This window comes from Emys orbicularis, chromosome 1 (assembly GCF_028017835.1).
Source record: "Emys orbicularis isolate rEmyOrb1 chromosome 1, rEmyOrb1.hap1, whole genome shotgun sequence".
Classification (NCBI taxonomy): Eukaryota; Metazoa; Chordata; order Testudines; family Emydidae; genus Emys; species Emys orbicularis.
The window spans coordinates 336,338,883-336,354,981 of NC_088683.1; the positions used below are offsets into that span (position 1 = coordinate 336,338,883).

The 16,099-nt window shown below is 44.0% G+C and overlaps 1 protein-coding gene across 1 annotated transcript in view; it reads right to left on the reverse strand.

Moving 5' to 3' along the window:
- Positions 1-10,816, reverse strand: part of DYNC2H1 (dynein cytoplasmic 2 heavy chain 1) — a 370,096-nt gene extending 359,280 nt beyond the window's left edge. The window contains exons 1-5 of the mRNA XM_065405465.1: positions 10,610-10,816; positions 6,742-6,912; positions 5,470-5,605; positions 4,980-5,098; positions 4,003-4,147 (exon numbers count right to left, since the gene is read on the reverse strand). Of these exons, the coding sequence (XP_065261537.1) occupies positions 4,003-4,147; positions 4,980-5,098; positions 5,470-5,605; positions 6,742-6,912; positions 10,610-10,816 (778 nt within the window). The remainder of the gene's footprint in view (positions 1-4,002; positions 4,148-4,979; positions 5,099-5,469; positions 5,606-6,741; positions 6,913-10,609) is intronic.
- Positions 10,817-16,099: the final 5,283 nt, after the last annotated feature.

Sequence of the window (16,099 nt, forward strand, 5' to 3'; positions counted from 1 at the left end):
CACTTGGCCGACACATACACGCAGTCCCGCCCAGGAGTGCTGGCAGGCTCCGTTGAAACAACCAGTCCACCACTGCGGAGCCTGTCATTCCCGGAGTTTAGAAGCATCATTTGCATCAGAACACTAAACCCGCCCCCCGCCACAGTCTGCGTCCCCGGTTTAAAACATTCCCGCGAAAACAGTAATAAAGACAACGGTGTTCATTAACAAAACGGAACAGATTTTATTTTTTGGGAAGGTGGTGAAGGGGCTATGTAACTTGGAAGGATAGTCAACAGTAACTGGGTAAAGAAATGGGGGCAGGTTCAGCATCTGTGTCCACAAACTTAACAGTCACTGGATACCCTGCTCAGTCTTGAACCTAGCTTTCAAAGCCTCCCGGATGCACAGCGCGTCCCGCTGGGATCTTCTAATCGCCCGGCTGTCTGGCTGGGCGTAATCAGCAGCCAGGCTATTTGCCTCAACCTCCCACCCCGCCATAAAGGTCTCCCCCTTGCTCTCACACAGATTGTGGAGCACACAGCAAGCAGCTATCACAATGGGGATATTGGTTTCGCTGAGATCACAGCGAGTGAGTAAGCTTCTCCATCTCCCCTTGAGACGGCCAAAGGCACACTCCACCACCATTCTGCACTTGCTCAAACGGTAGTTGAACAGTTCTTTTTCTGAGTCCAGGGCGCCAGTATAGGGCTTCATGAGCCAGGGCATTAGAGGGTATGCAGGGTCCCCGAGGATCACTGTAGGCATCTCCACATCCCCAAGACTTATTTTGTGGTCCGGGAAGTAAATACCTTCCTGCAGCCGTCTAAACAGACCAGAGTTCCTGAAAACACGAGCGTCATGAACCTTGCCCGGCCATCCGACGTTGATGTTTGTAAAACGTCCCCTGTGGTCCACCAGTGCTTGCAGCACCATTGAAAAGTAGCCCTTTCGGTTGATGTACTGGCTGGCCTGGTGGTCCGGTCCCAGGATAGGGATGTGAGTCCCATCTATAGTCCCACCGCAGTTTGGGAATCCCATCGCGGCGAAGCCATCGATGATGACCTCCACGTTTCCCAGGATCACTACCTTTGATAGCAGTACCTTGACTATTGCCTTGGCTACTTGCATGACAACAACCCCCACGGTAGACTTGCCCACACCAAAGTGGTTCGCGACTGACCGGTAGCTGTCCGGCGTTGCAAGCTTCCAGAGGGCTATGGCCACTCGCTTCTGGACAGTCAGGGCTGCTCGCATCCGGGTGTCCTTGCGCTTCAGGGCAGGGGACAGCAACTCACAAAGTTCGAGGAAAGTCCCCTTCCGCATGCGAAAGTTGCGCAGCCACTGGGATTCATCCCAGACCTGAAGCACTATGCGGTCCCACCAGTCCGTGCTTGTTTCCAGGGCCCAGAATCGCCGTTCCACAATATCCACAAGACCCATTGCCACCGTGATGTCCTGGGTGCAGGGTCTCGTGGTTTCTGACAGCTCTGTGCTACTCTCCGACTTCAGGCCCTCACGGTGGTGCCGTAGCCTCCTCTCCTGATTTCTCTGCATCTGCCTCTGGTAAAGGTGGATGATAAGCTGCGAGGCGTTGAGAACGGCCACAACTGCAGCGATGGTCGCAGCGGGATCCATGCTCGCACTGCTGTGGCGTCCGCGCTGTCACTGATCAGAAAAGTGCGCGAACTGATTTCCCGCCGGCGCTTTCAGGGAGGGAGGGAGGGAGGGAGGGAGGGCGGGAGTGACGGACGGATGACGACAGGTACCCAAAAGCACCCTCGACACATTTTTTTACCCAGAAGGCATTTGGGGCTCGACCCAGAATTCCAATGGGCAGCGGGGACTGCGGGAACTGTGGGATAGCTGCCCACAGTGCACCGCTTCCAATGTCGACGCTTGCCCCGTTAGTGTGGACTCACAAAGTCTCACAAAGTCGAATTACTGTCCTTAGTGTGGACACACACGTTCGACTTTGTAATATCGATTCCACATATTCGATTTAAGTGAAATCGAACTACTCTCGTAGTGTAGACATACCCATAGACTGCCAGGCCAAAAGAGACCACCATGACCATCCAGCCTGACCCCCTACATGCACAGGCTATAGAATTTTTCCCAGAAGCTGAATTAAAGCACACATTTTAGAAAGATATCTAATCTCGTTTCAATAGGGTTACCATACGTCTGGATTTTCCCGGACATGTCCAGCTTTTTGGTCCTCAAATCCCCGTCCGGGGGGAATTGCCAAAAAGCCGAACATGTCCGGGAAAATACTAGTCCCCTGCTTACCTTAGAGCGGCTCCGGCAGGCTGCGAGCTGCAGGCGGAGTCCCCTGCGGCGGCGGCTGCTGCTGCTCCGTCCAGACACCTCAGCTTTGTGTAGCTGAAGAGCCGAGCTGCCCGAGCGCTACCGGCTTCACAGTTTGCCGAGCAGCCCCCAGACCTCCAGACCCTGCGCCCCCGGCCGGGCACTTCCCCTCCCGGGCTCCGGCTGCGCTGGGGAAGCGCCCGGCCAGGGGCGCAGGGTCTGGAGGTCTGGGGGCTGCCTGGCAAACCGTGAAGCCGGTAGCGCTCAGGCAGCTATTTCACGTGGCTGGGAGGGAGAAGGGAGAATGCGGAGCGCTCAGGGGAGGGGGCGGAGTTGGGGCGGGGAAGGGGCGGAATGGGGATGGGCGGGGGCGGGGCCAGGGAAGGGGCGGGGCCAGAGGCCAGTGGAGTGTCCTCTTTTTTTAATTTTTAAATATGGTAACCCTAGTTTCAAGGACTCCAAGCAATGGTGAGTCCACCACTTCCCCGGATAAGTTGTTCCAATGTTTAATTACCCTGACTGTTAGGAAATTGAGACTTATTTCAAGGTTGAAGTTGCCTAACTTCAACTTCTACCCAATGGATCTTGTTATGCCTTTTTCTGTAAGACTCTCCAATATTTCCACATCTTTCTTGAAGTGTGGAGAACTGAACACAGTAGTCTAGTATTGGTCTTACCAATGCTGTGTGTACAGAGGCAAGGTCACTTCCCTATTTCTACTTGATATTCTCCTGTTTATAAAACCAATGATCACAACAGCCCTTTTTGCCACAGTATTGCACTAACAACTCATGATGACATGGATATCCACAATGCTCTCTAAGTCCTTCACTGTTTTCCAAAACAGTCTCCCATCCTGCAGGTATTGTCTTCATTCTTTGCTCCCAGATGTATTACCTTGCATTTAGCTGTTTTAAAATGCATTTTGTTGGACTGTGACCATTTAAGCAGACTCAGATAACTGTAACCATAAGCTGCCTTTCTCATGATTTACTACCCCACCAGTCTTCATGTCATCTGTAAAGTTTACCAGCAAAGATTTTATATCATCATCTAAATCTTTGATAAAAAAATATTGAATAGCATTGGACCAAGAACTTATCCCTCAGGGACCCCACTAGAAGTGGCCCTGCTCACTGATGTCTCCCCATTAACAACTACATTTTGAGAGCTGTCAGTGACCCAGGTTTTAATCCATCCAATGTGTGCCCCCCGTTGGTTCCATATAATGCAAGTTTTTTAGTCAAAATTTCATGTGATACTGAGTCAAATGCCTTGGAGAAATCCAAGTATACTATATCAACACAGTTGCCAAGATAACAGGTCTGACAATACCTACATATCAGGAAAAGATATTGACTGGTATTAATTATATTTTTAGCCTCCAATTCTTTGTTCAGAGGGGTAGCCGTGTTAGTCTGGATCTGTAAATTGTTGCAATTCTTTGTTGATAGTCCAGATTATTTTGTCTGGGAATGATGTCAGATTAATGAGTCAACAGTTCCATGGGTCATCCCTTTTACTCTTTTTAAATGGTGGAGCTATTTTGCCAGTCCTCCAATCCTTTGGATTTTCCCCAATTTTCCAAGGTTTGTTAAAACTAACATTAGTGGTTCAGAGAGCTCCTCAGCTAGCTCCTTTAAGTCTCCTGGGTGCAAGTTATCCAGGCCTGTTGATTTGAAAATATATGATCATTTCTACCAGCAGCTTTACCTATGACATCCAAAAGATTCTGCATGCGTGGCTGTGGAAAGGGATCATGTTCTGTTTGTCTCCATACATCGTCAACAGTATCCCGAGTAGTCTCCACTAAGTCCACAACTTCAAATAAAGAGAGACTATCCAAATTGCAATAATCCTAGAAATAAAATACATTTTAAAATAACATGATTGTGCTACTGATGGATTAGAAATATTTAAATGCTTTAGAATATATTCAAATATTTTTGTTAACTGAGGCATTTTCTTGTTTACAGATACGTCAGGTCTTTATTTTAACACTTAAAAATATAAGGCACAATCCTGCAAAAAAAATAAGGATGTGAGTAACTTTATTCATGTGAATAGTCTCACTGACTTCTGTGGAACTATTCATGTGAGTAAAATGATTCAAGTGCTTAATACTTTGCAGGGCAGAGTCCACAATCATCATCTTGTCGGCAGGGGTTCTCAAACTGGGGGTGGGAACCCCTCAGGGGGTCGTGAGGTTATTACATGGGGGTCGTGAGCTGTCAGCTTCCACCCCAAACCCCGCTTTGCCTCGAGCATTTATAATGGTGTTAAATATATTAAAAAGTGTTTTCAATTCATAAGGGGGGGGTCACACTCAGCAGTTTGCTATGTGAAAGGGATCACCAGTACAAAAGTTTGAGAACACTGATCTTGTGTGTTAAATAATAAAAAAATAAACTATCATCATCCCATTTTCAGCTGACAATCTTCTTACCATTCCTTTATTAATATTAATCTCTTTAAGACTAATTTTAGGATTGAAGGGGCCATATTCTGCTCTGAATCAAACTTGAGCAACCCCCACTAAAGTCAGTGGGAGATGCAGAAGAGAAACTGCAAGAAGAATTTTGCCCAAGATTTTGTACTTCTGAACATCTCATACAATTTCACAAGTTGAGTAAATTCTTTACTATGTTTGATATAAATACATCACTGAATAAATAAAAGAAAAAACATACTCTTGCAATTGCTTCAAACAGATCTTTAAAATGAGAGGCTCTCTCTTTGCTACATGATTTACTTCCACGATGAGCACGCTCTATCCAGAACTGAAACTCATCATTTGGTGTAAGTATTGCTGCAAATACAAAACAGAAAGCACTTAAATACATTATTCAGATACAATGCATAATAACAAAACATCTTTAGGCAAAACACACTTCAAAATGGAAAATTTTACTTTTGGGTTATATAATTCTGCTTCAACTTTTGGGTCTAGGTGTGATATCAGCTTAATATTAAGGCACCATACACTCAATCCTGATAGACAATGGGTGCCCTCAATTCCTAACTCATAAGAGTATTCACAACCTTTCAAGGTCTATTCTGTTTTATTTAAGTTCTTCAACCACTCACATCACAGTGATAGAGACATGAATTCACAAATCTAATCAAATATTCAATTTTTAATTTAAATTGTGTTGTAAAAGAAATAATTGTGGTACACACCGCGCACATCATCTTCACGGAATTTGGTTCCTGAGTAATTAGGATCTGATCTTCTGAGGACAGTGCCCAAACCAATCTCTAGCTCACTCAGAAGACTCTGGAGTTTGGGATCGAACTCCTTACTCCATTTCTCATCCTACAACAAAGATTCCAAGCAATAAAAATCATGTTAGAACTCTTTATCATTTTCTATTATCTGTTTTTTCAAAAATAAATAATTGATGAATAACAATTATTCATTTGATGGGGGAAGAGAACAGGGAATGTACCGTAAATTCAGGGAAGGGCATCTTATTCTTTTACAGGTTGGACAAATCAAAACATTGAACCATATCATGCCAATAATTTTTTGAAAAAACTCCTTACTGATTTCAACATGGCCTACAGCTCAAAAACTAATTGCAAGACATGGATTAATATTTGCAAAAGGATGCTGCAAACAGATATTCTTTCATTATTCTCTATTAAGGCAACCAGGTATGGAATTTACTTCTGTGCTGAAAATTACTGGTTAAAATGAATAATGAAGGTTATTGTGATCTTCTGGAATCACTCTAAAAGTATGACAGAAAATAAATTGGAGCTTGGAAACTATGAAACACTGAAATTTCTTTTGCTAAGATAAAGAAATTTAGCCATGATTTTCTTTTGTTCGTGAAAAACTGAATAAAGCAAATATCTTCCTTATCACAAAATAAGAAAAGGAGGTATCATTTTAGAAGATATTAATCCTCAGTTTAGCTTTTACATTTTCACATGTAAGATACACTGCCACCCTCTCCAATCCCTGTGCCAAATTCTGCACTCCTCAATTAAGCAAGACTCTCAGAATTTAGCCCTCCATGATCAATTCTCCTATTGACACACAGTGAAATTTAAGCAGGCAAAACCCATCAGCACAATGGAAAACATAGTCAAATAAGTCAGTTTAGGAATCCAGCACACCTATTTACCATATAAAATAGCTATACTGGTTTGTGCAGTCCTGCCATTGAAGTTGAGACAATATCTGATACACATTTGAAAAAATGACGCAGACTTATGTAAAGGTTGCTGTAAAGTGCCTCCTTTAACTTGAAAATGAAATAAATTGTTCATTCCTTAACCTATATAAATATTTTAATGTTAAAGCTAACAGAAAAGCAAATTACAATAAATCTCAGAGAACAATTAACATGGGATGGGGAAGATTTATAATGAAAAGAGAGGAAAGTAATCTGTAAGTACACACTTTTTAATGTATAAAAATATCTGTAATAGTGTATTACTCACCTTTAATAAAACTGGTGCAAATACCTGTCGTACTGCTTGATAAAGTGTATTAATAGGTGAATCTAACATAGATGACACAAGAATATTACTATGAAGATTATCTTCTGTAATAACATCAGGTTGCAGCTTAAAGAATACCAATACTTTATCTTTTGAATCACCAGCTTCAACCTATAATGATAAAAAAACACAAGGTGAAAGAAAGAAAGAAAGAAAGAAAGAAAGAAAGAAAGAAAGAAAGAAAGAAAGAAAGAAAGAAACTGCAAATCACAAGATGTTTTTCCTCCCAAATGCACTTTCTATACAATTTAGAGTAAGGAAATAATTAATTACAAAATTTCATGCAACTTGACTTGTGACAAATATTCTGTTCATATCTGATTTGTAATAAATTCAAAACTTCATGTGATATTTATATTGGGCTGAATAGGAATCTGAAATGTAATACAAAATCAAATACTTAAAATGGCCTCTGCATTATAAGTAGAGCTGGGCAAAAAATGGTTTGAGTGGATAAAAAACCATTTTGCCAAAAAATCCACAACCAGTTCTAATGTCAAGTAACCATTTTACTTATACTATGCTGGCATTGAAAATTACACTCCCCCACCTTCCAGTGTCAAGCAGGTAGAGTGCAAGTGATGGAGTGTAAAATATCACATGCTGCAGAATTTAAGCTTTCATTTTAAAAAATTAGTTTCTACCCTTCATGGTTTTGAAGATAACTTTCCAAATGTGAATCTATGCAATCTTCATGGTCTGCAGACAGCCAGGGCCAGCGCTTCCACTAGGCAACCCTAGGCGGTCGCCGAGGGCGGCAGGATTTGGGGGGCGGCATTTTGCCGCCCTCGGCGGAAATTCGGCTGCGGGGGGGTCCTTCTGCTCCGGGTCTTTGGCGGAAATTCGGCAGCGGGTCCTTCACTCGCTCCAGGACCCGCCGCCAAAGTGCCCCGAAGACGCGGAGTGGAAGGACCCCCGCCGCCGAAGACCGCAGCCCCCCTGAATGCTCAGAGGAGGAGCGCTGCCGCCTAGGGCGGCAAAAACCCTGGCGCCGCTCCTGCAGACAGCTAGCTCCAAAACTTCTGCAGCTGCTCATAGACACCTCAAGCAATGGCAGAGTGAAATTGATATGAATTTCATCAGTTTCAACGTTGTGGCCCAGTACAGGATGGGCAGCAGTAGAAACAGAAGAGTCATGTCAATTTCACAGTGCAGCTTGTTGGCAAAACTACAAGTAGCAGAGACAAGCACTGAAGCTATTCAAGGAAGAAGACACATAAAACAGAGGCTGGGGAAAAAGCAGACTAGCAGAGATCCCAGCTTCTACACAGCGGCCAAGAGCCTAGGTTTAGGAGGGAAAAGGAATCTTTTTCTCCCTTCCAACAGGCAGCGGAGGATCACGAGAAGGAGGTTTCAAATTTATCAGACACTTACTAGACAGAGGTTAAAATGAAAAATGGAGCATCTCAGCAGGATCCACTGACAAAATGGAGTTTGCCTCTGGACTCCAGTAGTGGGCCCTCACCTCATATTTCATGTTGGCCTCTGGCTATAGTAAGTTCAATCTTTTGTCTAATAACTAGAATTTTCAACTCACATGCTATGGTTCCCTCTGCACTGAGGAGAACCTTCCCCAAGTCCCCAATCCATCCCACTTGCCAGAAACTCCTGTGTTTAAATAACATAAAGTTTCTATCAATCCAACCAAAACAAAACAAGAGATAAATCTGACAGTCTATTCTAAAATTTTATCATAAAACAGGGGGGAAAGGTCTACAATCAAACTGAAGAATGAAGGGTTAGCAATAACATGCAAAACACTGACATTCTGCATATAGCACAAAACTCTATATCACCCCATTTTATTTTCCTCATGTACAGTACAGCAGACACCCTTTTTACACAATTATGTATGTTACTTATTTCTCAAGATATATTAGTGCGCAATGTTTTCAATAAAATTAACTTTAAATGCTCTGTCAGCGGTACCCAAATTTTCTGCAACTGAGGACAACAAACACAATTCGCCAATAGTTCAGTGTTAGCAGGAACTGCACCTAATTTACATAAAACAGAGCACTCTCCATACCACACGGACACAGAATGTACTGGGCACCCTGGTCTGCACAGTTGCTTTCCATTAGTTAGCATGCCACACACTGGGCTCAGTGGTATACACAGGCCCTAGGAGTAATGAGTCGCATACTGAATCATAGGGTCTGCGTGCACTTCCACCTGGACAGTACACTTCACACCAAGCCCCATGATCTATACAGAGATAATAAAATGCCCCTCCCCCCGTAGATGTTTCCTCTGAGACAGAACACTGTACAGTGGGTCTCATGATTTGTGAACACACTGAGACAGCGTGTCACACACCAGACCTAGTGGTTTGCAAACTCACTCACAGTAAGACAGAATGTATATATGTCAGACATTAGGACCCAAGACTCTGCTAGAACTCGAAGGGAAATAGCATGTAACACACCAGACCGCCTGGTCTCCATACACACTAGTACTGGGGCAGCATGTCACACACCACAGCCCATGGTGTGCAGGGACACAGACACCAGAATGGTGTGTCACATATCAGAGACCATAGTCTATATAAATATAAAAACATAAGAACAGCCATACTGGGTCAGACCAATGGTCCATCTAGCCCAGTATCCTGCAGTGGCTGGTGCCACATGCTTCAGAGGGAATGAGCAGAACAGGGCAATTTCAAGTGATCCATCTCCTGTTGTCCAGTCACAGCATCTGGGAGTTGCAGGGTTAGGGACACCCAGAGCATGTGGTTGCGTCCCTGATCATCTTGGCTAATTGCCACCAATGTACCTATCCTCTGTGAACTTATCTAATTCCTTTTTGAACCCAGTTATACTTTTGGCCTTCACAACATACCCTGGCAACTAGTTCCACAGGTTGACTGTGCGTTGTGTGAAGAAGTACTTCCTTTTGTTTGTTTTAAACCTGCTCCCTATTAATTTCATCAGTGACCCCCAGTTCATATGTTATGTGAAGGGATAAATAACACTTCCCTATTCACTTTCTCCATACCATTCACGATTGTATAGACCTCTATCATATCGCCTTTTTTGTCATCTCTTTTTCAAACTGAACAGTCCCCATCTTTTTAATGTCTCCGCACATGGAAGTTGTTCCATACCCTTAATATTTTTTCTTGCCCTTCTTTCTCTGCACCTTTTCCAATTCTATTGTTATCTTTTATGAGATGACTACCACAGCACTCTGATAAGATGTTTTGAGAGAACTATCCAGGATGATCCCAACATTTCTTTCTTGAGTGGTAACAGCTAAATTAGACTAATTTTGTATATATAGTTGGGATTATATTTTCCAGTATGTATTACTTTGCAGTGATCTACACTGAATTTCATATGCCATTTTGTCACCCAGTCACCCTGTTTAGCAAGATCCTTTTGTAATTCCTTGCTGTCAGCTTTCATCTTAACTATCTCGAGTAACTATTGTCTGCAAATTTTGCTATCTCACTGTTCACCCCCTTTTCCACATAATTTATGAATATGTTGAACAGCACAGGTCCAAATACAAATTCTTGCAGGTCCCCACTATTTACCTCTCTCCATTGTGAAAACTGACCATTTATTCTTACCCTTTGTTCCTATCTTTTAACTACTGATCCATGAGAGGACCTTCCATCCTATCGGGTGACAGCTTAGTTTGCTTAAGAGACTTTGATAAGGGACCTTGTCAAAGGCTTTCTGGCACCAGGCTGGCACTTCACACATCACAAAGCCCATGGTCTGACACACTCACCAGGAGGGCGTATTGCACACCAGGCCCCATGGTCTGCATGGACACCCACACCAGGACCTGGACGTACCTTGTTGGACACAGTGAGCTGGGTGCCCGAGTGCTGCACAGTGAGGAGGAACTCGTTGCCGTCGTCCAGGAAGTTGGCCAGTTGGGGGCTGGCAACAAGCGCACTGGACGGGTCGGTGGGATCGGCCGACGCTGCCAGGCCGAAATAATTTGCTGCGGTGACCGATATGAAGCGTTTCCTCTTGTCTCCCTCCCCAGCCAGAGACATGATGGCGGGGTGTCCGCCGGGGGTGGGGTTTCGGGGCAGGAGAGCTCACCTCGGGGGGGCAGGTAACTGAGGGGGGCTCATCCACAGGCTCAGTGAAAGGCCGAACACCGTCTGGCGTCCCCGGGTTGCCAGGACCCGTCACTATGGCGACCGAAGATGGCGGCCGCGGTACCGCGGAACGCTCGCGCGCTCGGCTGGGATGTGGGGAACGCGCCACGCCTGCCGTGGACATTGGGGGAAGGGGAGGATCGAAGAGAAGATAGGCACTCGCTAGCCGCTCCCCGCTAGCATCGATGCGATCCCCGCCCCGGCTCCTCACGGGAGGGGCAAGGGTGGGGAGCCTGAGGAGGGGTTCGCCCTACTATGACCCAGGCGCGGCGCGCGCACGCTGATCAGCCGCCCCGCTGTCCGGGCGGTCTTGGAGGTCTCGCTAGCTCCAGCCTCGCTTCCCTCCTCGCCCCCCCAGCCTTACCGCCCCCGCGCCTCTGTTACAAAAGTGTTACATGCAGGAGTGATTACCTAGCCCCTGTGACGCTACCTGACTTGGTTTTACAACAACACCAAGTCACGTCAGTCCCAGGATATTAGGGAGATGAGGTACTTACTATCTTTTATTAGGTTTCAGAGTAGCAGCCGTGTTAGTCTGTATCCGCAAAAATAACAGGAGTACTTGTGGCACCTTAGAGACTAACAAATTTATTAGAGCATAAGCTTTCGTGGGCTACAACCCACTTCTTCGGATATGCATCCGAAGAAGTGGGTTGTAGCCCACGAAAGCTTATGCTCTAATAAATTTGTTAGTCTCTAAGGTGCCACAAGTACTCCTGTTATTTTTATCTTTTATTAGACCAAGATCTGTGGGTGAGAGTAGGGTGACCAGATGTCCCGTTTTTAAAGGGACAGTCCCATTTTGGGGGACTTTTTCTTATATAGGCGCCTGTTACCGCCCACCCCCTGTCCCGTTTTTTCACAGTTGCTATCTGGTCACCCTAGGTGAGAGACACAAACTTCGGAGCGATACAGAGCACTTCTTCAGGTCTGGGAAAGATACCCTGACTGTCACAGTTAAATGCAAGGTGGAACAGATTGTTTAGCATAAGTAATTAGCGCATATGCTAAGGGACCAGTCAAGGTAGAGTGTCCCATTAACACCTCTGCAGTTATCAGACAAAAAGAGAGGGTTAGTGGGTTACAAAAACAAGGAGGAGTCCGGTGACACCGTAAAGACATACCTTAAGGTATGTCTACACTGGAAACTTCAAGAGCTGTTCACACTGGCACTTTTCCTCAGTATAATTTTTGTCGTTCCGGGGGGGAGCGGGCATGTTTTTTTAACACCCTTGAAGGACAAAAGTTTTCCTGAGGAAGTGCCAGTGTAGACAAAGCCTTAGACATAGCCACACTGCTTATTACAACAATCTGTAACCCTGAAGAAGTGGGTTTTTTACCCACGAAAGCTTATGCCCAAATAAATCTGTTAGGGCTTGTCTACACTTCCATTTTATAGTGCTCTAACTTGCTGGCTCAGGCATGTGAAAAATCACCCTCCTGAGCGCAAGTCTGAGTGCTTTAAAGCACTAGTGTAGACAGGCTCTGAGCTAATTCCCTTGTGGAGGTGGATTACCAGGAGCGCTGGGAGAACTCTCTCCCAGTGCTTGCTCACAACCACACTTGCAGTTCAAAGCGCTGCCAGGGAGCGTTCCCACAGCAGCACTTTGAAGTTTCCAGTGTAGACATACCCTTAGTCTGTAAGGTGCCACTGGACTTCTCCTCGTTTTTGTAACCCATTAATCCTCTCTTTTTGTCTGATGACTGAAGAGGTGTTAATGGGCCACTCTGCCTTGAATGGTCCCTTAGAATATGTGCTAACTACTTATGCTAAACAATCTATTCCACCTTGCATTTAGCAGTGATGCTTGGAGTACCTTTCCCAAATGTGAAGAAGGGGTCTGTGTGCCTTGAAAACTTGTCTCTCTCACCAACAGAAGTTGGGTCAATTAAAGATAGATATTACCTCACCCATCTTGTCTCTCTAACACCAAATGACATTACTTTTACATCTTCCCACTTTTGTTAATGTTGTGATTACTACTCAAATGAAAAATAACGCACAAAACCATATTTAAAAAAAATAAAGCTGGTTAGGAAATATTTTTCCTGCAAAAAATTCTGATGAAAACATTTTAATTTTTTTGTTTAAAATATTCCACAAGAAAAATGAGGGGGGAGGGTTGTAAAAAAAATTCATAAAACAAAAATACGTTTTCAACAAAAAACAGAAATGTATTTATTTTTGCAAAAACAAAAACAAAATAACCTTCATTTTTCACAAAACTCCATTTTCCAACAAAAAAACTTTTACCTCTGAAAAATGTGATGAGATTTAATAATAATGGCTAGGCTAGGTAAATGACAAATAGAGAGACATTTATTTCTTCTGTTGATTTAAAAATATCTGCCTTGACATCTACAAATTATGTAGATATCTAATTTGTGCAATTATGCATTATCATTAATGTTGGTCTCATCTTCCTATCCCCGTCTACTACAGTCAACTGTTGTATCCTGTCTTTAATCTAGACTTAAATTCCCAGGGAAGAGACTGCTTACTGTATTTTTACAGCAGAATGGGGTTCTGAATTTGACTGAAGACTCTCAGTGCAAGTGTCAAACAAATAAATATTAATAATACTGTTATAATAAACAACAATACAAATCACAAACGATTTTTTCAGAATTATAGTCTCTGAATCTTGATAACTTTCTGATCACATGGCCATTTCATCTTGTTCAAACAGTGCCTTCTGCAGTGGCCTGTTCAATTGTTACCATGCTTCCACCATCTGGAGCCTGTTTGCTGCTGCTTCTGATGTTTTCATTGCCAATTAATATGCATTTTTAATTAGGTACTCTCCTGTTTATTCACTTTTTGCTAACACCTTCATTTGGAAAGCACAGTTTTTACAATTTCTGTAATATCCACTTTTCTTTCCAATGGAAAGTCAATTTATCTCAATAACCTTGCTTTGACTTGGTTATCAGTTACACCACAAATAATTCAGACTCTAATGAACCATATGTGTTAAATATTCATATTAACATGACTTAGCTTTGTTATGTAGACCTGTAACTGTTATCTTGTTACAGTGTATCAATGTGGGGGAAGAAATTAAGGATGTTATTGACCCTTGCTAAGAAATCACAGGTACGGCTGTCCCTGAATTAGGATCTATCACCTAATTGATCTCAGTGTAAATAAGGATAAGGGACAAGAAAAGGTAAACTAAAAAAGTGCTTTATTTAACATAAGGTAAGGATATGGACAAAATATCTCAGTGGCTTGCATAGGTATGAAGCCCAAAACCCTCACCCTCTACAAATGACAGACAAAGGTATTTATACTTTACAGAACAAAGTTCGTCTGATCGTCTGCCTCAGCCTCGAGATGTTGGATCCGGACCTACCACTGCGTTTGGAGATGACAGGCGGCACAGGGGGGACTCGGACCTTTGATAACTGCTGAACCAGGATTAGGATCAGGATCAGCATCAGAATTACTTCTCAGGTAAGTAACTGTGGTGGTTTCTCTCAGAGATCTTACAGTGGTTCTTGATCTGACTATGCGAGCGCGGGCTGCCGCTAGGGAGGACAGCACCCTAGAGCCTGTGGGGGGGGCTTTTATATCCTCTAGTCTCTAAGCAGATTAGTGACTACCTGACCAGTCCTTTTCCCGCCTTTCCACAAAAGATCGCCAAACTCAAACAAAAGGGCGCCAAAGTTTCAAAGAGAAGGGTCGTCAACATGGCTGCCAAACAACTACTAGACACCATTCAAGATGGCGATTTTAACAAATTTTTACATTACCATTTTCCAGGTAAATAATACAAGATACCACATAGACATAAATCAAAGCATGCATATTAAAACATAAATACATGAATAATACTGTATAAGGCCGACCCAGAAACTAGTTTCTTGTAAAGAAAATGTTACTTTCCTATGTGACATTCTTGGATGTATCACAGTATTCTTGAAATTTTTGCATGACTTTGTCTAGCGCAGTGGTTCTTAACCTATTTACCATTGTGGGCCACATATGCAGCTCTCTATATGTTATGTGGGCAACACAATATATATACTACCTGTATGGCCCTGAGAATGTCACATGGGCCTCAGCTGTGTGCTGATTGGGTTTAGAACCACTGGTCTAGCGGTTTCCCATTCCCTTAATCTTACCACTAGCACAGTGGTTTTCAACCTGTGGTCTGTGGACTCCTGGAAGTCCAGAGAGTAGGTCTAAGGAGTCCACAAAAGGCTGTCGTTACCACAGAAAAGTGGTTTTCAACCTGTGGTCCGCAGACCCCTGAGGATCTGAAGACTATGGCTAAGATCTCTAAAGAGGTCCACACCTCCATTCAAAATTTTTTAGGGGTGCAAATAAAAACAAAGTTTGAAAACCACTGCACTAGTAGACCCCCAGTGCCTATAGGGCTATCACATGTAGCAATGTGAAGGATTTCACCCTTTCCAGTTTCTCAGTAACTCTATAGGCTTCCAGAAAAGTTTGGAAACATTTTATCCTGTCTTTGTCCAACTCCCATCCAGGCTGAAGGATTCAGGAACTTCCTTTGCTCTGGTTTTGTGAAAGGTTTAGTTTACTTCTGACCCTATATTATAAGGCTGTGACATACATGAGTGTTGCTGTGAAACTGAACAACTTTATTTCTTGACCCCCACTCACAATGTAACTCCACTGTTTACTGTTACATTCTACTGTGCCCCTTCAACATCACGTGTCTCCACTTTGCCCACCTCTCTTGCACGGCCACTCCCCTCTGCCGCAACACCAGCTAGCCAAAACCACCAGGGGACTGCTCCATTGACAGCGCTATCCATCAAAGAGTCAGGGAAAAGCAGAGGCTGTGACTAGTCTGGTGTCTCACACATACAGCCCAGGTTGGGGCGATGTCCTGAGTGTGGGGAAATTGTCCAGCCAGGGAAGCTGTCTGAGGATAAGCTGCCCCGGGCGATGAGTATTCCAGGAGATCGCTGCTGGGTATCAGGGCAGAATGGTAGATCCTGGGAAGGAAGCTACCTGGGAAAGGGAAGCAGTTCAGGGTTGCGGACAGGGACCTGCTGACTGTTGGAGGGCTTGATGTGTGTGTTTTAAGGGGAGGGGTCCATGCATGGAACTGGCTACCGCTACTGGCCGGGAGGGTGAACGAGGCAAAAAGACTCATCGTGGGCCGGGGAATGTCCAGAGAAAGGGACTTTCTCACGGGT